The 23,822-nt window shown below is 47.5% G+C and overlaps 1 protein-coding gene across 1 annotated transcript in view; it reads right to left on the reverse strand.

The window, feature by feature from the left end:
- Positions 1-3,786: 3,786 nt before the first annotated feature.
- The window catches only part of LOC149345361 (uncharacterized), an 83,108-nt gene continuing 63,072 nt past the window's right edge, over positions 3,787-23,822 (reverse strand). Inside the window, exon 2 of the mRNA XM_089546599.1 lies at positions 3,787-4,062. Coding sequence (XP_089402725.1) covers positions 3,787-4,062 — 276 coding nt within the window. The remainder of the gene's footprint in view (positions 4,063-23,822) is intronic.

Raw genomic sequence — 23,822 nt, forward strand, 5'->3', positions numbered from 1 at the left:
TCATTTTCCTTACATTTTCTTCGTTCCTGCAATTAAACCTTCAGTTGTAGCTGCCGCGGTGGCTCAGTGGCTATGGTGCTCGGCTGCTGGCCCGAAAGACGCGGGTTCGATCCCGGCCGCAGCGGCTGAATTTCTTTGGAGGCCCGTGTACTGTGCGATGTCAGTGCACGTTAATGAACCCGAGGTGGCCGAAATTTCCGGAGCCCTCCACTACGGCGTCTCTCATAGCCTTAGTCGCTTTGGGACGTTAAACCCCATAAACAAACAAACCTAAACCTTCAGTTGTAAGTCAGCGCTTGTCCTGTTTTTTCCTCTGCCTTCTGTCTTTGCCTTTCGCGCTATGAAATGTTTAATCAACTCACCCGTTAGGCAACAGTATCAAACATCTGATTTTTGTCCATGCCTAGTTTGTTTATTTTTTTGCATAAGCAATACTGCGCCATGTTTCAAGCCGTCGCGTGGACCCCGGCGGCGGCCACGGTTGACCTTGAACAGTGTTGCTTCAGCCGCGCTCCGCCGGATGGCAGCGGCATCGGCGCGCCGCGCGGCAGTGGCGCCGAGCAGTTTGCTCTGACTACGAGAGATGGCGCCACTAGGAGATCCGCCACTTCTGGGCTTCGAAGCCGGCGTTAGCAGCATTGGCGCGCAGTGCATCGATGGCATTCGAATCATATCGGTTAAGCAATTAGCCTCATTTCTAGTCAGACCACATAAATTAAAAATAACACCGAGTAGGAAATTGGTCGAGTTAGGGAATCGAAACAGGGTGTCCGGAGTGAGAGACGAGCACGCCGACCAGTCCGCCATGCCAGCACTTTTTTTCTTTTTTCATGGTATTTATTTACATGGTTTTGTACAGAAAGGATATATATACATATGTGTGTGTGTATACACACAAAAAAAAATATTTACAGAGCACCAAGGTAGGCACTACATGCCACAAACGTGACAGTAGTTTGGAATGGACAAAGGCGCGTCTAGTGAATACGGTGTCTTTGTTCACTCCCATCTTTCTCCCATCCCGTTACGGCGAGGTACAGGTGTCCGCCGAGATATGCGATACAGATACAATTCCTTTCGTCAAAAACTAATTTACCGACGAGCAAGGTGTACAGCCAAACGGGCTATGGCGTTATGTGGACTCCCTGGCAGCTTGGCGGAATGGTCACGTGACCAAATATGGCGGCGGCCATGCTCCAGCGCAGTTAAGCGTCTATAAATGCGCGCTTGCCTTAGAGTGAATGTTTTTCTATGCAGTCCTTTAAGAAGTGACAACGACAGGAAGAAGCGAGAAAGCGACAACGTACACAAGAGACGTCAGAACAGCGTGAAGAACGTCTTGCAAAGCGTCGGGCTAAGGATGCAGATCGGCGATAACGTTATACCTCGCAGAGTGGTTCCATGTCATCGGTCACCGATGAATCTCGAAACCTGACTGCTCAGCAACGCCGCAATGCTATCAGGCGAAGTCAACGCGCGAACAATCGTCAGAAGAACGCGCACACCATTGATTACGCAATTTACCCGCTTTAAAAACAGCTATACCACTGCCATTTTTTTTTCATTACAAGTACCTACAGCGCCCATTAGGCATTATTTTAGGGGTTGCGTATAATATCATACGCAAAGAAGATGTTGGAAAGATGTCAGCAAAGTAACACAGCACAAAAAACAAAAAAGAATTCACAACTGGTTACTATGAATCATAGCAAACGTGCGTCAGGCTGCCATTTCAATAACTGTTAGAAAATTGGGTGCGCGAACCACACCGTTGGGAAAACTATTGAAGTGAAGAAATTTGTTAGAGAAAAATGTAAACTTCAATACATTAATACGCCGCTGATAACTCTTAATCTCTTTTGTGTTATCTTCTCTCTCCGATATGTAGTGTGGCCGCTTTAAATTAAGTACTTTTATTAATACTGCTGCAGTCATTATAAATACTATGTAAGAACTCCAGTCTCCAGATTTTTCTCCGGATAGACAGCTTTTCACCAAGTACTGTGACGAATTTCTGAGCTTTCTATATGGGAGTTATAATTCCGTGCCACATACCTTGCGGTTCGTTTCTGCACCCCTTGCAACTTCCCTGTGAGAGTACCGGTGGAACGGTCTTGTGCTACGGAACCTTATTCCAACACTGGCCTGACATTTGTCAAATGCAGGGTTGTCGTCAGCACCTGGGGACCACTTTTAAAATTCGTTTGGAAAAAATACAACAGTCCGCCGGCTTTGGCAGGGAGGGCCTAGTTTCCTTTTCACCGCTTTTAGGCTACCTTCGTTCTTTAGAGCATCCTGTGTGTGCTTTGGTTTTCATGCTTCGGTTTTTCTTAATCAGATCTTTCGTCTCCTCCGATAGCTTTCCAGTATTCTGTCGAACCATCCTACTGTCTTCTACTGGTGCACACTACGTAATGACAGCTCTGAGGTTATCGTTCATTGCTTGAACATTAAAGTCGCCGTCTTCGGTTAAAGCCGTAATATGTGCTCTGCAACAAAATCCTCAATTCTTGTACATTCCCTCTTACCGCTAACTCGTCTCGTGCATCACTAGAACTTCCGTTCCCTCTTCATATCCAGGCTAATTTTAGACCTCACCCTCTTGTGGCCACTACATCACTTCTTTCTGAGGACCTGTACAGTCTGGGACAAAAGGCTCCAGACCACGAGTTCCTCTCACGAAGCCGACAGCTCTGGTATTAGTCGACGGCTGGAGACCACACTTGTGGAGATGCAAGAACAAAAATTTAACTTTTACCTCCACAAGTGTGGTGTCCAGCCGCCGACTAATAGCAGAGCTGTCGGCTCCGTTAGAGGAACTCGTGGTCCGGAGACTTTTGTCCCCGACTGTACATCCTGGGTACTGAAGATAGGGCCATTTTTTTACCTACACTGGTTACACTAGTGTAGCCAATGTATCATAATTTTATGATACACTTGCTACACCAGTGTAGCCAGTGTAGGTAAAAAAAATGGCCTGAATATGTTATTTGCCTGATCACGGCAACGGGAACGCACTGCCGAACTATGTGTGAGTCATGGTGGTCGAAAAACGGTGACCTGTCGCGCCAGCACTGCTTACCACCAACTCGTTCGTCTTGAGAGAAAACAGAGCTATGGCTGCGTGCACGTATAACACTCCTGCACACGCCTCGGTTTCAACGCCAGCAGTGAGACGTCAGATGGCGCGACGATGTAGTTTCGCCACATTTTGCCGGCTGTCGCGTACACCGCGTTATTTTGTCGCCGGTTGTGCCCCTGCCTTCCCCAACTGTCTGGCGAATTGAAAGATGCGGCCGTCAGTGCAAAAGCACCATTAACTGCTCACTGGAATTGATAGGAGGCTCCGGTTGCACAAACTCAAAAAAAGTTCAACTAAATATAGTGGCACAATAATTCCACCACACAAAATTCATGCAACACAGATCTAGCACATCATGGCCATATTGCACCAAGCCTTCCGGAGAGTGCACACGCGTGGACACAGCCAACGCCAGCCGTCTTTCACCGGGCGCAGCACCATGATCAGCACATAACCACCCTAAGGCCAGCCTGCAGCAAGGCTGATGTGTAGGCTGGCACCGACAGTCAGGACACAGTATTTTCAGAACCTCCGAGGGAAGCGTGGCATGGCGAGTTCAGCTGGAAGACTCAGTCCGAAGCTGACGTGGGCTAAGAGAACGACCGCTACTGCACACCACGACTCGCTGCTGCTGGAGGCGGTGCCGGCGCTCTCCATCACCTGGGGAGCACGTAGGCCGCCGTCGGCTCCAGCAGCGTCAGGGGTCACACCTGCCGTGACGAGGGGCACAGGTGGCCCAGGGCGTCGGCGCCCGCGGCCAGTGGCCGACCGGGCCCCCACAGCGCCGCCTCGTCCAGCGGAACGTCCCCGCCCAGCTGGTGGTGGTGCGGGGGAAAGGGCGCCACGCCACTGGCCGGAGCCTCGGCGCAGGGCTCCTCCTTGGAGCAGCCCACCACCTCGGTCATGAATGCGATGTACATGATGGCCAGCCGGAGCGTCTCGATGCGGGAGAGCCGCTTCTCGTAGGCGAACGTCGGCACCTGCAGCCACAAGAGGCAGGTTCAGCAAGGCTCCTATGTGTGCTCACTTCGGCTGTGCCGCATTTCGCAGTGATGATTCGAATGACCGCTGCTCCTACACAGAAGAGCTACTACGAGGGCTAAGTAGCATGCCATCCTTACGGCTTAGGAAGCGCTTACGATGCACAGGAGCGCCTTCGGTCGTTTTATGGAAACAGCTCAAGGACAGTAATCCTAAGCTTTTTTAACGCGCAGGTATTGGCTAACACAAGCTTTGCAGTGTTCTTCGGTTCTTTTTTCCTGTTTATTTTTTGTTTTTATATGTGAAGGCGCAGATATGGGTCCGCTGGGTGCAAGACATGCACTTCTTGTTGCGCTTGGTGTCACGCCGTGGTGTGTATTTATACTCATGTCTCTTCCAAAAAATAAACAGTTGTTAGCAGCGCTTCGTCGTTTGTGTGCTTGTGTTCATTCCTGTGCATTGTTAGCGCTTTCAAAACCGTGAGGCTCCGTAACATGCCGCGTGCAAAGGGATGTCCGCACCGCTGGAGGCGGTCTTGCTAATTAGACTGCGGGGCGGACCCGGCCGCAGAAGGGATTCGACCTGCATTTCTACGCTGTTGCCTCAGCATTTGATTGTTCTTGTTTTGAAGAAACTGGTGTTTACAAAGGAAGAACAGCAGTCACAGCTATTAGCAGACTGCTGCCATTATCGAGGAAGCAAAAGGCGTTGAGGGATATCTGACGACACGTCAAGTCCACCTAACTAGAATTCGTTTTCCTCGGCGTTTCTTCAGAACTTTACACCATATCAGTAGAAAACAAAACGGCCTACTGGTAGGAAGGGAGGAATGAAAGGTAGGAGAAAGGACCACTTTAGTCATCAAAAGCCACAGTTACTCCCTAAATATGCGCACGGCGCACTTCTTGCCACAAATGCGTTCGGTGCGCAAACTCGACTAACTCCTGAAAAAGAAACTATCCGGGAGATGAACCGCAGCTTAGGAGCGCATAAAAATCGGAGGGAAGACTTGGGAAGACCTGGAATCTCCAACGACTGCATGACCTGTTTCTACAGCTATGGTTACAAAAATTTTAACAAGGTAATCATGCGGACTAGTAGGTGTATTTCAGACATAATTTCACCAGCGAAAGTATGAGACACGAGGAGAAGAAAAACACAGGACAACAAGTTAACACCTCTGCATGTTTTGTTGACCACTGCTCGCATTCATTACATGATCGCGTTCTCTACAACTTTCCCACTGCTCCTCAAGTTGGCGCGGTAGAAGGTGATGTCGCTGATAACTTTCCAGTATTCTTTTACGCACTAACATCTAGTTGCACTAACTACAAGTCTACAAAGAGATCAATTTTTGACAGTGAAAAATACATTGAAACCATGTCTAAAACAGATCTTTCGTACATTTTTGGTCTCTTCAATCCTGAAGTGGCTGTTCGCGAACTGTCGAAAGTAATTTTATCAGCAATTAATCAATGCCCATCATCCACTGAAAAAAGATACCCCCTCTCTCCATGGATAACGACCCCTCTTTTTAAGTCAGTGCTGAAAAAAGATAACATCTATAGGAAAACTAAAGCGCAGCCCTTAAATCGTCGTACATTAAGTGTAACAGTACACTATCGTCTGTTCTGAACCATGCCTGGGGTGCGGCCTCATCTCGGTGAACAGAACCGATAACGCACCCCCTCACCATAGGAGGATTTGACCACACCTGGTGTAGTGCTTGGCCGTAACTTTCTAGGAACCAACCTCCAGTGGGCGTATTCAGACTGACGGTGATGAGGAAGCGAACCTATTGCGAAAACCAAATATCCAAACATACTCACTATAATGAAAATGGCAGCTTCTTGATCAATTTCTGAGCATTTCCAAATCACCAAGTGTTTTAAATCTATTTTTAACACCGGTTCTTTTATGCGATCCTCGGGTAATAGCGAACACAATAAGTGGTTATTTTTCTAGCTCTTTATCCATTTTTCCCCCTTCATTGTGCGCACCTTCCCTTGAAATCTGCCCTAAATCCTTTTTTCCTTGCCCCCGCTTCCCCAAAAGCAATGAAATCCGTAATTGCAGATTTAAAGAAGACTGGTCCCAGCACTGATAACATCCACGGAGTACATGTGATCGTTATTAGATCATTGCTTGCACCCGTTCTCAGCAATATCTGGAATCTTGTTTTAAGACATGGCAGTTTCCCTAAAAATAGCGAAAATATTGTCGGTCTTCGAAAAAGGTGACACAACTCTTCCTAATAATTATCGACCCACTACATTTCTTCAGTTTTTGATAAATTTTTTCAAAACTTATTTGAAACAAGATTTTAAGAGTATTGTAGTAAAGAAGCTGCGCCCAACTATTGTGAGACATTCCAGCGGCTAAAAAGACAGGGACGAAGGTAGACGAGACAGGACGAACGCCGGACTTCAATTGAGGTTTATTTCACAAACAGCGATAATATACAAAAGGGGGGCGCAAGGAAAAGTAATCCGTGACAAGATTAACCCATAATCAAAAAAAATGCAGAAGGCTCCTTTGCCATGCCACTCATGTTGCCACATCGGCGCACCTACTATTTATCGCTTACCTGGCTGAGTCCACCCGTTTGCATTCAGGTAATTTATTCATTTTTTGCGTAGCGCCACAGAAGGGCTGCTGACGCAGTTTTCTTTATCATTGAAAATACTGAACGCTTCAAAAATTTCTCGGCTCTTCAGTCTTAAACCTGCGCATCACACTTGTCCTTTCTAAAAACGCCTTGCATGCTGGCTTGTGTGAGCAACGGCGAATGTGGTCAGCTAGGTGACCTCCGCCAGATAACGAATGAGCTGTCCGGCGATGCTCTAGCAAGCGTTCGTTGAGGCAGCGTCCCGTCTGTCCGATGTGCCGTCTGCCACAGGAGAGGGGGATGCTGTATAAAACACCAACTTCACATTCAACAAGTGGTTTGAGGTGCTTAATTTTGCGCATAGGCCTCTTTTTGGCATCATTCACCAGGCGGCACTTGCGTCCCAGCTTTTGCGGGGCCGAAAATACTGCACGCACGCCACACTTGTCGCCGACCTTCTTGAGGCGGTGTGAGACCTGATGCCAGTAGGGCACTACGACCGGTCGCTGTTTGGTACGTGCGTTTTCGCTTGGCTTGCACCGCCCACCAGATTTCACGTCGCGAATCTGGGTTTCCACCACAGATGCCACAATTTCTCCTGGATACCCAGCCTTATGCAATCGCCTTAGTTGGGCATGGACGCTGTCACGCACTTGATGCTCGCACGACTTGCCAAGAGCAGACCGGACGCAAGTTTTCGCTATAGCTCCTTTCACGAGCTTGGAATGGGCCGAATCATAGTTCAGAATTTGTTTCTTCGACCGTGGCTTAGACTGCCAGCACACACTCGTTTCTTCAAAAATAAGGCACACATCAAGGAACTGGATGCGAGCTTCCTGCGGTAATTCGTGAGTGAACTTCATTCCGAATACAATATTAGCAACTATTTCCAGAATGTTGTTCACATCGATACCTCTATCCTGAGCATCAGTCACATTTACTACCACGAGGTAGTCGTCAACATAACTAAACACTTTCTGCACGTTGGCGTTGTAAAGGGACGCCTGAATACGCTTGTCAATGGTGGATAAAAATATATCACTTATAAGTGGTGCAAGGCAGGAGCCTATTCACACTCCTTCTTTTTGGATGAAATGGTGCTCATTAAAACTTTAAAAGCACTAAAAAGTTGTCGGTGGATAACCCTGTCCTGTTGTGAAAGGCCACCGGCCCAGTGCCTTCAATAAAATTTTTTACAGCGCGGAAAAGCTCAGGATGAGGTATAGAATACAACAATTCTTCAACGTCAATAGAAAACGCGAACATTTCTTTGCCTGAAGCTTCAGATTGAGAGAAATAATCAATAACATCGTTGGAATTCTTAACCAGAAACGGATCTTCTAGCGGAAAATCTCTAAGGTGCTTCTGCAGGAACCTGGACAGGATGCCCGGCCAAGACCCTTTTTCTGTCACAATAACCCTAAACGGTACACATTCTTTATGTGTTTTTGCCGAGAAGAAAACACTCAGTGATTTTTCATCTGCAGCGTTGATGCTCTTTCTTAGTGAATCCAGGTTGAGTTCTTCACATCAAGCAATAGCCATATTCTTGGCTTTAGCTAGCGACACTGTTCTTGGAACGAAATTTTTACACATTGCCTCATTTGCTTTTTGTGTAAACAATGTTTTTGGCATTACAACAAAACCACCCTCTTCGTCCGCAACCAAGAGGGAAATATCTTTGCTCTTCAGGTAATCAACGGTAGATCTAACGGGGAGATTGGCGGCAAGCGCGACGCCCCTATGTCGTAAGCAATCTACTCCTTCTGCAATACATCGATCCTGGTCATCTGGGCTTGCTGCTGCCGCCACATCTCTGACAGCGGACAGGAACCGCACGGCTTCTTCTTTAGGCTCAACACAAAACGTTGGGCCCCGGCTTAGCACTGCTTCGACCTTTTCAGGCAAAGAACACTCACCAATGCAGGTCACTTTGTTAGCAGCGAATTTCTTCCACACTTGTGCTTTCCTCAAGGAGCACAAATTTGCAAGACACACATTCCACAGCAATTCTGTAGTCCTTGCGGCCTCACGAGTAAGCTTCCGGAAAAGCGGTTCACCATTCTGGCCAGACATGAGCGAAGCGGTGAAGCTGCGCAGTTGGTTTTGCAGATGCCTGATCTGTCTCCACAGCCCGTAACGCAGAATCTTCATCATCCTTCTAGCATGCCGCGCAGATGGAAAGCACGGTGTGAAGAGCGAGTTGACGCCAGGTAGAACGAGGTGGTGGTCGAGAGCAAACGTGAGTTCCCTTGCACGACAAGTGGTCACGGCTAGATGAAAAATCACTGATCAGTGTTTTCTTTTCGGCAAAAACACAAAGAATGTGTAGCGTTTAGGGCTATTGTGGCAGAAAAAGGGTCTTGGCAGGGAATCCTGTCCAGGTTCCTGCAGAAGCATCATAGAGATATTCCGCTAGAAGATCCGTTTCTGGTTAAGAATGCCAACGATGTTATAGATTATTTCTCTCAATCTGAAGCTTCAGGCAAAGAAATGTTCGCGTTTTCTATTGACGTTAAAGAATTGTTCTATTCTGTACCTCATCCTGAGCTTTTCCGCGCTGTAAGGAATTTTATTGAATACAGTGGGCCTGTGGCCTTTCAGAACAGGACAGGGTTATCCACCCACAACTTTTTAGAGCTTTTAAAGTTTCACTTGTCATCTACCTTTGTCACCTTTAATGAGCGCCATTTCATCCAAAAAGAAGGGGTGTGCATAGGCTCCTGGACCACTTTTAAGTGACATATTTTTATCTACCATTGACAAGCGTATTCCGGCGTCCCTTTACAACGCCAACGTGCAGAAAGTGTTTATTGATGTTGACGACTACCTCGTGGTAGTAAATGTGACTGATGCTCCGGATAGAGGTATCGATGGGAACAACATTCTGGAAATATTTGCTAATAATGCATTCGGAATGATGTTAACTCACGAATTACCGCAGGAAGGTCGCATCCAGTTCCTTGATGTGTGCCTTATTTTTGAAGAAACGAGTGTGTGCTGGCAGTATAAGCCACGGTCGAAGAAATAAATTCTGAACTATGATTCGGCCCATACCAAGCTCGTGAAAAGAGCTATAGAAAAAAATTGCGTCCGGTCTGCTCTTGCCAAGTCGTGTGAGCATCAAATGCGTGACACCGTCCATGCCCAACTAAGGCGATTGCATAAGGCTGGGTATCCAGGAGAAATTGTGGCATCTGTGGTGGAAACCCAGATTCGCGATGTGAAATCTGATGGGCGGTGCAAGCCAAGCGAAAACGCACGTACCAAACAGCGACCTGTCGTTGTGCCCTACTCGCATCAGGTCTCACAGCGCCTCAAGAAGGTCGGCGACAAGTGTGGCGTGCGTGTATATTTTCGGCCCCGGAAAAGCTGGGACGCATGTGCCGCCTGGTGAATGATGCCAAAAGGAAGCCTATGTGCAAAATTAAGCACATCAAACCACTTGTTGAATGTGAAGTTGGTGTTGTATACAGCATCACCCTCGCCTGTGGCAGACGGTACATTGGACAGACGGGACGCTGCCTCAACGAACGCTAGCTAGAGCATCGTCGGACAGCTCACTCTTTATCTGGCGGAGGTCACCTAGCTGACCACATTCGCCGTTGCTCAGACAAGCCAGCATACAAGGCGTCTTTAGAAAGAACAGGTGTGATGCGTAAGTTTAAGACTCAAAAGAGCCGAGAAATTTTTGAAGCGTTCAGCATTTTCAACGATAAAGAAAACTGCGTCAGCAGCCCTTCTGTGGCGTTACGCAAAAAAGAAATAGATTACGTGAAGGCAAACGGTTAGATTCAGCCAGGTAGGCGATAAATAGTAGGTGCGCCGATGTGGCAAACATGAGTGGCATGGCACAGGCGGCTTCTGCTTTTTTTATCATTGGTTAATCCTTGCGCCCCCTTTTGTATATTATAGCTGTTTGTGAAATAAACCTCAGTTGAAGTACGGCGTTCGTGCTGTCTCGTCTACCTTCGTCCCTGTCTTTTTAGCCGCTGGAATGTCTCACAATAGTACTACCAACCAACTTGCCCAACTTTCTACGCTTAATTGCGCCGAACGCCTAGACGTAAAAGAAGACGAGAAGTGCGGCACCCGGCATACTACGAGAGAACAACAACTACTACGAGCTCCGAAACCAAAGCATCACTGCTGCGTTTTTGAGGGCGACCAGTGTGCTAAATCCAGCCGTACACATGGTGGAGGTGCTTGGTTTCGATCTTCTGTGCACACCATGGAGCTCGGTGCCGTCGGCTCCCCGACTCGATGACTGACTCCGGCAGCACCAGCTCCGGCCCCGCGTCCCCGGCCCCTTCTGTTGCTTGGTCCGCAATGCTTCGCCACCGGGACCCGCCAGTCTTCAGTGGCACCGACGATCAAGACTCTGAGGACTGGCTTTCGTTCGGCCGCTCAGCCACTCTTCCCTCCCGGTGCACTGCTTCAGCACTCGTCGCATTTTGACCGCCCGTTCTCGCCTGCGCACCACTCGCCCTCTCCGCTTTGTAGCCCGCCCTCGCCGATCCGACGGCGACCTACCTGTCCACCGCCGGAAAACCACCAGCCGCAGTTCCGCAGGCAAGCACTGCGCTTTCGTCGATCTCAGAAGTCCTGCGTCGTCCCCTCGAAACTTAATTGAACTCTTCATTCAACACGTCGCCATCCTTGCGCTTGTAGATACTGGAGCTGTTCTGTCCATCATATATGCTAGATTCTGCCGTTTGATTCGAAAAGTTGTCCTGCCGCTTTCTGGCGTTTCCCTCCGCACCGCAACTGCACAGTACGCACAGCCGCTCGGTACCTGTGCGGCCCGAGTCACGAACCAGGACATCCTGTACATCATCAGTTTCAGTTTTGCGTGCCTGCTCTCGCGACATTACTTTAGGGTGGGACTTCTTATCACGCCATCAAGCCGTAATTCATTGCGCCCACGCGGAAGCCGAGCTTCCTCTGCTCTGTGACGCACCGATGAACCCTACAATTCTTCTGTAGGCCAAGTGCCACGTTTCGTAAGATACCGTTATCCCACCTTCGTCTTGTGCCCGTGTTCCTGTCACCTGTGCCCCTTTTTCTGATAGCACCGTCCTCTCCACACGGTCTTCTCTTTTCGTCTCTCGAAGATGACTCCCTCTACCGTTCGTCCTTCTTACTGTATGAAGCGGCCGCGCCGATATCTAGCCATCAGCAGTGATTCTTTCTGCCCACTCACTTTCCACCGTGGTGAATGCGTTGGACGCGTCGAGTCTGTTCGTTTCGATCACATCGTTCTAGTGCCGTCTTTATCCCACAGCGCCACAGCAGTCCCCAACAGCCTCAATGCGATCAACCCTCCTCGTTCCTTGCCCGCCCCATCACTACCGGCTGCCTTCACCACCGCCGTTGACCCCGCCCTCTCTCCTGATCAACGCGCCCAGCTCCTGGACTTACTGCACAGATTCCGCATTTCTTTTGACGCCCCGCAATCATCGTTGGGTCGGACCTCAACTGTTGCCCATTGCATCTACACTGGTGAGCATGCGCCATGACGCCAACGTCCTTATGGTGTCTCCGCCTCAGAGAGCCGCATTATTGATGAGCAAGTCGATGACATGGTCTGCAGACGTGTGCTTCAGCCTTCCAATAGCACACGGGCTTCACCGGTCGTCTTAGTACAAAAGAAAGACGGATCTGTTCTGTTCTGTGTGGATTACCGACTCTTGAATGCAATCACACGCAAGGACAACTACCCCCTGCCCCGCGTAGACGACGCACTTGACTGTCTACACGGAGCACAATTTTTTTCCTCTCTCGATTTACGGTCTGGCTACTGGTAAGTTTCCATGGCGGAGGGTGACCAGGCCAAGACAGCTTTCGTCACTCCCGATGGACTCTATGAGTTCAACGTCATGGCGTTCGGCCTATGTAACGCGCCCACCACCTTTGAACGCATGATGGACACTATCCTTCGTGGTTTGAAGAGGCACACATGTCTTTGCTACTTGGATGACATTGTGGTGTCATTACCAGGCATGACATTGAATGACATTGGATGACCAGGCGCAGCACTTCGCTCTTCGTGACGGTCTCCTCTACAGGCGCAATTATATGCCAGACGTCCGTATGTGGCTGCTTGTTGTACCTCGCCACCTTCGTAGTACTATCTGAGCTTCTTACCACAATGACTCCCAGTGTGGCCATACGGGAGTGTTGAAGGCATATGAATGGTTGTGACAGCGCATCTACTGGCGCGGCATGTGTCCCTTCGCCGTTAGGTATGTGCGCTCGTGTACCGACTGCCAGCTTCGCAAGCTTCCTCCGCTACATCCTCCTGCTCCGCCGCACACGCCAGCAGAGAATCGATGAATAATCGTGGCCATCCATCACCTCTCTCGATACGTAGAAAATTCAGCACTTCCGGCCGCCACCTCAACTGCTATCGCCTCATTTATTCTTCGCCACTTCATTTTCAGGCATGCGCCCCTCGTGAGCTTCTCAGCGGTAGAGGCAAATCCTTCTTATATGAAGTTGTTGCAGCGCTCCCCCATGAATGTTACACAGTCCACCGGATCTTTACCACCCGCAAACCAATGCACTCACTGAACGCTTCAATCGCACACTGGGCGACATGCTCTCAAGGTACATCGCCTCCGATCACTCCAATTGGGACCGGATTCTACCATTTGTTACGTATGTCTACAACACCGCTGTTCAAGCAACCACTGGACTATCTTTATTCTTTCTCTTGTATGGTCGCGAGCCTTCGCCTCCGCTAGACACCATACTGCCCTACGACCGGACAGGTCGGAGTAGACATCGGTTTCCGAAACTGCCAGGCACGCTGAAGAATGCCGCCAGCTGGCCCGTTCTCTGATATCAGAATATCAGTGCTAGACGAAAGCCCGCGTCGGACCCCATCGTGTCATCCAAAAGACTTCCCCTGTCAACTACCTCGTCCAACCTTTACCTCACTCCAGCGACCTTCGCCGCCACGACGTCCACGTCGACCGCCTGAAGCAATACTATGATCCCGCTATTATTTCGCCGCCTTGAGTCGGCAGGATGTCTGCCGCTTTCCGGGGGGGGGGGGGGGGGGGGCACATTGTAGTGAAGAAGTTGCGCCCAACGCCTAGACGTAAAAGAAGACGAGAAGTGTTGCCGCCCGGTAGACTACGAGAGAGAGAATAGCAACTACTATGAGCTCCGAAGCCAAGACATCACTGCTGCGTTTTTATGAGGGCGACCAGTGTGCTAAATACCTCGGTATAGTATGCTGACCAATTTAACTTATTGATAAAGAGTCAGCGTGGCTTTCAGCGCGGACTACCTGCGATACTGCGATAGCATCTCTCACAGATAACCTTAAGGCGGATATTGAGAAAGCAACGTTCTCAGGAGCTGTATTCATAGATTTCAGCAAAATATTTGATTCTATTGACCACTATCTCGTTTCAGAAACTCGACTCATAGGTATCACTGGACCGCCACTAATGCTCCTGAAGAGCTTTCTTAGTGACTGAGGACACATAGTCTGCACTGATAACCACATGTCTACCAAAGTTGTCATTACCAAAGTTGTTCCACAGGGGTCTATCCAAGGCCCTCTATAGTTTCTACTCTATGCCAACGACTTGCCATCCTGTTTAAAACATTGCAATAGTATATTATGCGCAGATGACTCCTATCCTATTACACTATACTGACGCTATCCAGCTGATATCTAACCTACAAAGATTCTCTCAAGCATTGGCGCCATACTAACCTGCTGGCAGTGAATGTTGCTAAGACTTACTTTCAGACCTCCCTCAGAAATCACTGCCCGTGGCACCACCACTATACAACTCCACGGCTAACTCATCTGAAGACAAGGTTTCATGTCTGCGTGTTGCTCTTGACTGTGATCTAAAATTCCATTACTATATAGCGGAAACTTGCATGAAAATTTCGTATGGATTATGCGCACTAATCAAGGCCCGAAGTTATTTCTGTATCAATACATCATTATTTCTTTACTACGAATTCGTCCATAGGTCCTTTTAAACTATGGCATTTCATCCTGGGGTAACGTTTATCATATTCATCTCTAGCCGTTACTAGAACTCCAAAAGCAAGCCAAAAGCATCATAACCTCTTCCTCTATCCTCACCTTCGCGCATTTCGTTCACGGATTTAAAGGTCTTACCCATCTCTGCCCTTTATTTATATAAGATGAGTACTCCATCTTTTAATATTCCATGACTACAGCGCAACGAACGGGACAAGAAGAAGGACACAGACAGAGACAACACAGCGCTGCGCTGTGTTGTGTCTCTGCCTGTGTCCTTCTCCTTGTCCCGTTCGTTACGCTGTAGTCATGGAATATCGGAACCAACTCGCCCAGCAACTTACCTTGTCCATCTTTTAAGATTTTCCATCAACTCTGGCTAAGAATATTTCGTCCCGGCATGATCATAAACGTCACACGGTTCACATTGCGTGATAACTTTCTACTACCTCAGGTCAGCATTACCTACGGGAAGCAATGTCTTCAATTCTATATCCCATAATTTGCAATTTTTTAAGTATTGACCTCGACCAAACTAATATACTCTCTTTGTTTAAGTACAAATTAATACTTCTTAATATATGATTTATCGTTACACGCACGCTATTTATCCTATTCATCACAGCATATTTTACTGTGTAATTGTACTATCTTCTCCATTCTGTTTCTTGTATTGAAATCTGCTGGTCTTGCGCTGTATTATATGCACATTGTTATTTACCGTCTGTGTTCCTTCGCAATATAATTCGTGCAGATTGATCTTTTCAGGTTCTGTTTAATGATTAGTTGTTTACTGAAATTTATTTTCATGCGAGGTCCCATCTGTGATCTTGTACATTGGGACCTCTCGGTGTATGTTCTTGTAACTTCTTTTGGAATCAAAAATAAACTTTCATCTTCAGCTTCAAATGAATACGGAACGGAGCGCGGCGGCGGAACAGTGCAAGGCATTTAAGACCACAAGATTTACTTCGAGGATACTATTGTGCGCCCCGCCGCGGTGGCTCAGTGGTTACGGCGCACGGCTGCTGACCCGAAAGACGCGGGTTCGATCCCGGCCGCGGCGGCTGAATTTCGATGAACGCGAAATTCTAGAGGCCCGTGTACTGTGCGATGTCACTGCACGTGAAAGAACCCCAAGTGGTCGAAATTTCCGGAGCCCTACACCACGGCGTCCCTTATAGCCTGAGGTGATTTGGGGCGTTAAACCCCAATAAACCAAACTATTGTGCTGGACACTTACCCGCGTCCGCACAGAGGGCTCTTACTTGAACCATGAGATATTCAGAAGACGCCGGGCTGTCTCTGCAATATGTGATTCCCCGAAAACCATGTTCAGCCGGTGTCATAAGACAGGGTACAGATATGTACCGGCCGGTAGATTAGCTACTATGTACTACTAGCTGGGAGGTAGCATACGCGTGTATAGCTACATGCAGGACACTGTTTGTGTGTAGCCCAAGCTGACCGCGAGATCAGAGTGACTTCTAGCTAATCTTTTGCCATGAAAAACGTTTGAACTTGCTTGTCCTCTGAATTGCTTGTGTGAACTTGATTTAAACTACACTTGAACCGCATCATACTTCAAGCTTAGAGGCGCAATTGCATTGCGGCTGCTTTTTTGTGTTATCATTCTTTCAGAAGAACCCTGCTTTGACATCCTGCCTTATAACTAGCGACAGCATGACATGCCTGTATGTTGACATCAAAGGTTTTCAAGGTGCCCTCCTTGCTTTCATGTTTGGCATCTCTATTTTCATTCCATTGGGTATTTCAAACTGAATACCCAAAGAGAGTGTGGGTAAAGGCACTACTCTTAATTTCTACAGGGACAAAGGCGCTGGTTCTCTGCAAGCATCTAAAGCTAGATGCCGGACAATTGGCTCGAATGTTTTCTACCCAATAAAAATATTGTTTGAAATCAGTCACTAATTTTGACGAATTTGTTCTTGAACACAAAGTTCTAACATGTCGCTTCCCTAGGTGTACTTCATTTCAAATCGCTTCCTCATCAAGTGAAATGCACTCGTCTCGGCATTATACATCCACCTTATAGTAAGGCAAATTGCTCCAAAAATTTCTTATAAAGATTACTTAACACGAAAAGGCACATACTCCATAATTTTAATATAAAGTTCCCTGCAAAGTAGTATATAATAATGATATTAATTGCCATGCTCATTCTTTTATGAGTATAACATTTACTCCAAAATTAACTCCTTCTAGCACACCCAGAATACCTCTTCAAACAGAGGAGTGTACCAGATATTCCAGTTCTGAGGAGTATCTAACCACCCTTTCGGGAGCACTCTGCGCGACGAGCCATTAGAGGGATACCGCAGACGTATCAGCGTATACCGCATAGCCGGACGCCTCCTGCGCAGGCGCAGTTGCAGAGCTGGGTCCATTGCGCGTGAGCAGCCGGCTTACGTTAATCCGATATTCCGCTACGCAAATACGTCTGCGGTATGCTGTATCCCTCTATTTACTCCTATACCCCTGTGTTTTTCTATTTACAGTGTAGTAATTTGAGATATTCATTCCTAGTGGTTTCACGTTTATAGACTTATGTTATATGATGGTTATGGTAATGGTGCTCGGCTGCTGACGTGACAGACGCAGGTTTGGTCCTGACCGCGGCGGCCGCATTTCAATGGACCCGAACTGTTATACAGGCCCGTGTACTGTGGGCTATCAGTGCACTTCAAAGAACCCCAAGTGGTCGAAATTACGCGAAGCCCTATACTACGCCGTCCGTCATAGCCTGTGCAGCTGTGAGACGCTAAACCACATAAAACTAAACCAGTTACCAAAGGCGGAGTGAACAAACAACCGCAGATGACAAAGTGGACCAGTAAAAAGAGTCACTAGAGGAAAAGACTACTTCATCAGAATTAGATTCAGACGAGAATTGGCATGGATTGGTAAAGCATAATGCTATCGCATTTGCTCCGCAACAGTCCAAATGATCGCCCCTGAACTCTTTCAGTATTCGCTGTTCTCGCGCATTTCAAGGGCTGTGTTCTTTTGCCGTTGTCCTATTCTTTCATTTTTTTTCAGCCTAGTCCAACGCCTTTGCTGCCCTTCCCGAGCGTTTTTTAGAAGCGTTAATCGTTTGTCCCACACTGTCGTTGTGCTGCGGTTGCTAGGTCTCGTCCACCTACGCAGTCATGTCCTCTATCACCCACCGCACCTCCCTCTGCGAAATCAATCTTCAGTTGCAAGTCAGCGCTCGTCCGTGGCGCGCCTCACTGCCACCCTCCTCCCTCGTGAACCCTCCGCTTTATTTTCCAGATCTAGCTTCAGCGCTTGAGCGCCGTTCCTGTATATTGTCTTTTTTTACTAATGACGAATTTCACTGGTCTGTTCGGAGCGGGGTGCTAAACCCATGGCGAGCTAATGAATCTGCCATAGGGTCACCAGTGAAACTCGACGTTGCTCCGGCGAGCCCGACGGAAGCTCGCACACGCGACTCGTTCCGGAAGTTGGGCCTTCACCGTCAGTACATTTTCGATTGACTAGCTTGACGATGAACAGCGATGATGACGCAGTTGTCGTATCCGTAACCTATAGCATCTTATAGCTTCTGAGAAGCATTGCATTTTGCCATGCCCAGCGGTCAATCACTACCACGGCTGAACACCGGGAATGAATGCATGCCCTGTGTATGTGTCCTTACAGCTCCGTCTGAATAGACGTGCGCTGCGATGTCGATGTAGCCGGCGATTTTTTGACCGCTTCCGAGGCGTTTCAAGACACCATTTTTAAACAGATACTCTTGAGGAAACATTCATTTCGCTGTCGTCATTGGCTCTGGTCTCCTTCTAGCGCTTTCCGAATTAGTCGGGTCAGAAGCATCACACACCGTTCCGAACGGAGATCTTAGGTCACTCCAGTTGGGAATCCATAAACATTTCTTGACAGATGTGGTAGTTGGAGCTGCTAAGGGCGGGGCCGTTATTCAAGGGACTCCGTGAACTCTGCTGACTTCCTGGCGGTGGTGAGCAGCGCCTCTTGCAAGAAGAAGCCGGCGAAGTTCCGAGGTCACATCAGGCGGTTTAAGTTGGCTGGAGTTTTGTGCCTACTTCCATATGATATTTTATTTATTTATTTATTTGGAATGCTGCCAGTGTCTGGCTGAGACCTTGCCCGGTACGCAGTACCTGTATTTTAGTTAAAAAAAGCAACATATCTATAAGCTGTGCAAAAGACAAAATTAATCTAGAAAATTCATTCAACAGAAAAGCTGAAAACTACGGAACAGATTTGGAGAAGTACCTTTGAAAAAAAAATACCTGCTAGTTTGAAAACATACACATTAAAATGTGCACAACACACCGTCTACTCCTTGAAATAGACATGAAGGAAAAATGTTTTTAACCACGACACTAGTTTTTATAACGCGGCTTCTAGCAGGGAACAGAAATTTGAAAACGAATCAGGGTTAAAGAAGACGGCACAACGCTGACCAGAAAATTAACTTTATAAGAGACGTTTCGCCTCCCGCACGGAAGCGTTGCTCACAAAGAGGTACAGCCTTTGTTAAAAGTTTGGAGCCCAGGGGGTTTGCTTCTGAAGCACACTGTCTGGTTCGTAATGCATCTCCAGCGCTCCAAATTTGCTGAAGGTAAGAAGATTTCTGGCCTTGCCTCCTCCAATGGGTAGGACTACCACGAATGTTACAGGAGTCCCACTGCGAGGCTTAGAAGCAAACCCCTGGGCTTTAAACTTTTGACAAAGACTGTACATACGTGAAAGGCTGAAATTCACGCTTCAAGATGTGCCCTAGGCAGCGGGCGTAGGCACTAGGAGTGCGTCAGTGCAATTAAGTGTGCGTTCGGCTGTCTGAATGGTCAAAGATTTTAGATATAGAGGACTTTGCAGATTCCTTTCTGTTTCACACATTCACATACGCGAGTTGGTTTCGAAGGCAGCGCAGCAGTGGGCATGCTACGTTTCTAGCTCCCCGACCACATCGCCACCTTGGTTTCAAACATCACGCTCGTCTATTGGAAACCTCCGGCTAAAATATGCGGGTGATCCACCGACTAGCGCTGCGTTGAGCCAGAAACACAACCAGGATGCAAGCCGCTCTACTTGTGTACCGGCTGCAGTAGCATTTAGGTTGTCGTCGTGCAAAGACCACCCACTTTCTCCGTAACGTAATTCTCTGATTAGCCAGAGCGTCGTGACGTCTTCAGCACCACTAAAATTGAGAGCATAAGGACTAAAATGTTAAAGTACGTTCCGTTCCATTCTCATATAGGATTAAACTAAACCGACCCCCTCTTCCACGAAAATCTCCACACTAATCCTTACTCATCCAACTTAATCTATTTTTCAGGAGTGGGCACAATATCACAAATTAGTGGGTCCTATTGAATGTTCGAGTATGGGCCAACTTAAAAATTGTATCGGTCTTTCCTCTTTAAGGAGGCCTTTCGTCAGTTCAGGTTTCGACTGCCAGATGATGCTTGCGACGTCAGAGCTGAGTAGAGATTCGGTGATGTATACAAAGAATGCAATATAAGCGCTTTTTAGTCTTTTAGGTGCGGAAGCACTAATCAGGAGGTTCAGCGCTTAGCAAAATCGTCACCTGACGATCGTAAGTGCGAGAAGCGCGAGCACTCCGTCTTCTAAGCAGCTCAAAGCAGTGCTCAAATATGTCCTCTATGTCATCTTATATGTAGCACAAATAGATGCTTTCGCATTATTTAGAGTGCAGTAAATATTTCCTGTCATTGTTTAGTGCGGAAGCACTAATCTGGAGGCTCAGACTTTGCAGAAATCTATCATGCCGATTGTGTGTGCGAGAATCTCGAGCGGTGCGCGCTCCGCGGCACTGCGCACTGATCGTCGTCGCCTACGTAGCCCAAATGCGTGTTTTAGCACTAATTCGATAGCAGTAAACATTCTGAGTCTTTTTTTTAGTGCGCACGCAGTAATCCGGGGGCTCAGACTCCACTAAATATGCAGTTGGCGGCATATCATGGCTATGTACTGACCACACTCTGTGACGCAGGTTTAGTGTATCGTTTGCATTCGGTGACCCCTCAAAATCAAGATTGTCCAGATTGTGATCGCAGCGCTCATCTCATCGCCCGCCCAGGCGCATCAAGAAGTGTAAGCGAAATCGAGGGGGCCGTTCTGATCAACGCGGCTTGGTTGGCTTCCGCTAGGGGCGCTACGTCGTTCACCTCGGCCTATAAAAGCCACGGAATCCGGACAGTCGTCGCAGTTGGCGGCATATCATGGCCACGTACTGACCACACTCTGTCACGCAGGTGAGCGTTGAGAGCCGTTGTATTATTTTTTGTGTATTAGATTTCTGCCGCCAACTGAAAACCTTGTAGTGCTTTATCATGTCAGAGGAAGAGTGTGCCCATTGCTTAAAGCCCTTTGATGCTGATTGTAGATATCTGATATGCTGTAGTTGTGCTAGTCACTATCATCTGGGTCAGGACTGTTCTGGAGTTGCAGATACTACTTACTCCTCGATGGGAGCGAAACGTGATAAATGGCGGTGCAAGCAATGCCGTGCCGGTACATCTTCTGAGGCAGATTCCTCCAGCACATCTGTGCAATTGGCTGCTATCAACGAAAGACTTGAGGTATTGCAGTCGAACAAAGAACGTGTAGACTCTATTTCCACGTTAGGCCTTAAATTGGACGAACTTCTTTCATTGAAACCTGAAGTCGAAACACTGAGCTTTGTGGTGAATGAAGTTCACTCATCTCTCGATAGTCTGTCTAAAAACTATGACTCCCTTCTGGCTCTTTCTCTGGCTCGAGATGAGACCATTGATGCGTTGACCACTCAAATGCAGCCCCTAGAAACATGTGTCATTTCCCAGGCCTCAACTGTCCTCAAACTACAATCAGATTTAAACGAATCTGAACAAGACAGCACGTTGTGAAACCTAGGAGATTCATCGCCTTCCCACAAACCAGGATGAGAACCTGATGGAAGTCCTGAAGGATTTGAGTGTTGAGCTTGGAATTGATTCCTTCTCACCGGATCAGGTGGTGGCTGTGCATAGGCTTGCACCTCGTAAGAATGGTCCTGCTCCCGTTCTAGTAAGATTTGCAGCCGTCAGCATTCGAGATAACAGGCTGCATGCTCGACCGAAACTCGGATCCTTGGATCAGAGCAATGAACACTCCAAGTTGTTCTTCGCCGAGAAGCTTTCAAAAAGCAACAGAGACCTTTTTTGGGGCTGCCCGCATTGCACCCAAGGCAAAGACCAACGATTTTGTGTGGATTAGGAACGGTCACATTTACTGGCGTAAAAGGGAAGGGGACCAATCCATTCGTGTTAGGCACTTGTCGGACTTATCTGAGTTAGGCTATTTTAATTGCCTCCTTTCTTTGTCTTCTGGTCTGCTTTCATTTCGTGTTTTTTCTGTTTTTCGTGACACATTCCTCACTACTACTGAAGGTTGTCTACACTGTTCTTCATGTGAACATTAGAAGCCTACGGAAGCACTGGGATGAATTTTGCTCTCTAGTCAGTGTATTAAATGATTCAGTTGACGCTTTCGTTTTGACCGAGATTAACATTTCGCATAGCCATTCGTCGCAATTTTCGATTTTGGGATACACCAGCTTTTCCTTTACTTGTGACTCAGGGCTAGGGGGCGGTATAGCGATTTTTGTTAAGAACAGCTGGGTTTCGACGACTACTGCTATCTCTTTCACCACTGCGGAGTCATTAGCTGTCTGCATTCACAACGGACCTTTTGACATAACTGTTGTTGCTATTTATCGTCCTCCGAAGCAAAGCAATGCCTCTTTTATTGAAGAGCCAAGCAGGACTAACTTTCCACAGGGTCGTATTTGCATGATTGATGACATCAATATTGGCCTTCTAAAAACTAAAAAACTATTGGTTCTCGATTACTTAAACACTCTTGCCGATGCCGGCATTGATGCCACAATCCACCTTCCCACGCGCGTTGAAATGTTGGGTAGTAAATTTGTATCGTTATGCCTCGACCACGTGAACGTTCCCCTTGAACACAATGAATCCAGTTCATTTATCGTAGAACAAAAAATCGGACCATTTCTTTGTTGGCTGTCGTGTTTTTCCACAAGCTAAAATAAGGGCTACTACGCAACACGAAGTGGACACAATCTCGATTGTGTCCACTTTGTGTTGGTTCGACTTCGGTATGACTCCGCAATGAAAAAGTTCGACTGGGATCTGTTTCTAACTCACACTTCTGAAAGCTCTCTTTACGATTCATTTGTGGAAACTTTCTCACAGTTGTTAGATTCGTGTAAAAAAATTGCAACCATAAAGCAAAGAAAGACTGGTTGTCCCTGGATTTACAACGACGTTATATCGCCTATTGCTGAAAGGGTCCGTTGTAGGCGTTCGCCTACGATCACTCAATGGAGGGTACTGTACAGGTCTGCTCGCAACAGGGCAAATGCATTACTCCGATCAAAAAGAAGTCAATATTTCCAGGCAAGGTTTGTGGCGTCGAAAGGGAAGACGGCTAAGTACTGGGATATTGTAAATCGCTTACGTGGCCGTGCAGCTAGGAACGTAGCTGATTCCATTGCGCGCAACTTTAGGGCATTATATCTGGCACTGGCTGATGAGTTCAATGTTGTTTTTTTTTTTCGGCTGCTGGTGTGGCTGCGCATTCGAAAGTACGCAGTCTACCATCTCGCAGCATGCTATCGGTGCTTGAATCGGCATTGCTGCCACCTTGCACTCAAGATGCTCTACGCTGCATTCTTTCTGGCTTTAGCAGGGTGGGACGGTATCTCAGTCGATACACTTACCGGAAATTTTATATGCATTAATAACAGCAAGCGAGCAGTTGTCATGTACGCCAATCAACCTTGTCTCAGATCTGGAAATTCTTTGGCTTCTCATTCGAGCCTCGCCCCAAACAGTATTGCTGGGCGTCTGCTACCGCCCTCCAAACAGTAATGCTGATTTCTGCACAAAATTAAATAAAGTTATCTGTGACGTTGCTACATCACACCCTAATGCACATATCCTATTATTCGGTGACTTTAACTTTCCAAATATTGATTGGCGAACCCAAACGGCTGCTAACACTGAATCAAATTATTTTCTTGACGTATGTCTTATTCTAACCTTAAGCAACTCATTACGGAG

Source organism: Amblyomma mixtum, chromosome 5 (genome assembly GCF_055824585.1).
Source record: "Amblyomma mixtum isolate Tamu chromosome 5, ASM5582458v1, whole genome shotgun sequence".
Classification (NCBI taxonomy): Eukaryota; Metazoa; Arthropoda; class Arachnida; order Ixodida; family Ixodidae; genus Amblyomma; species Amblyomma mixtum.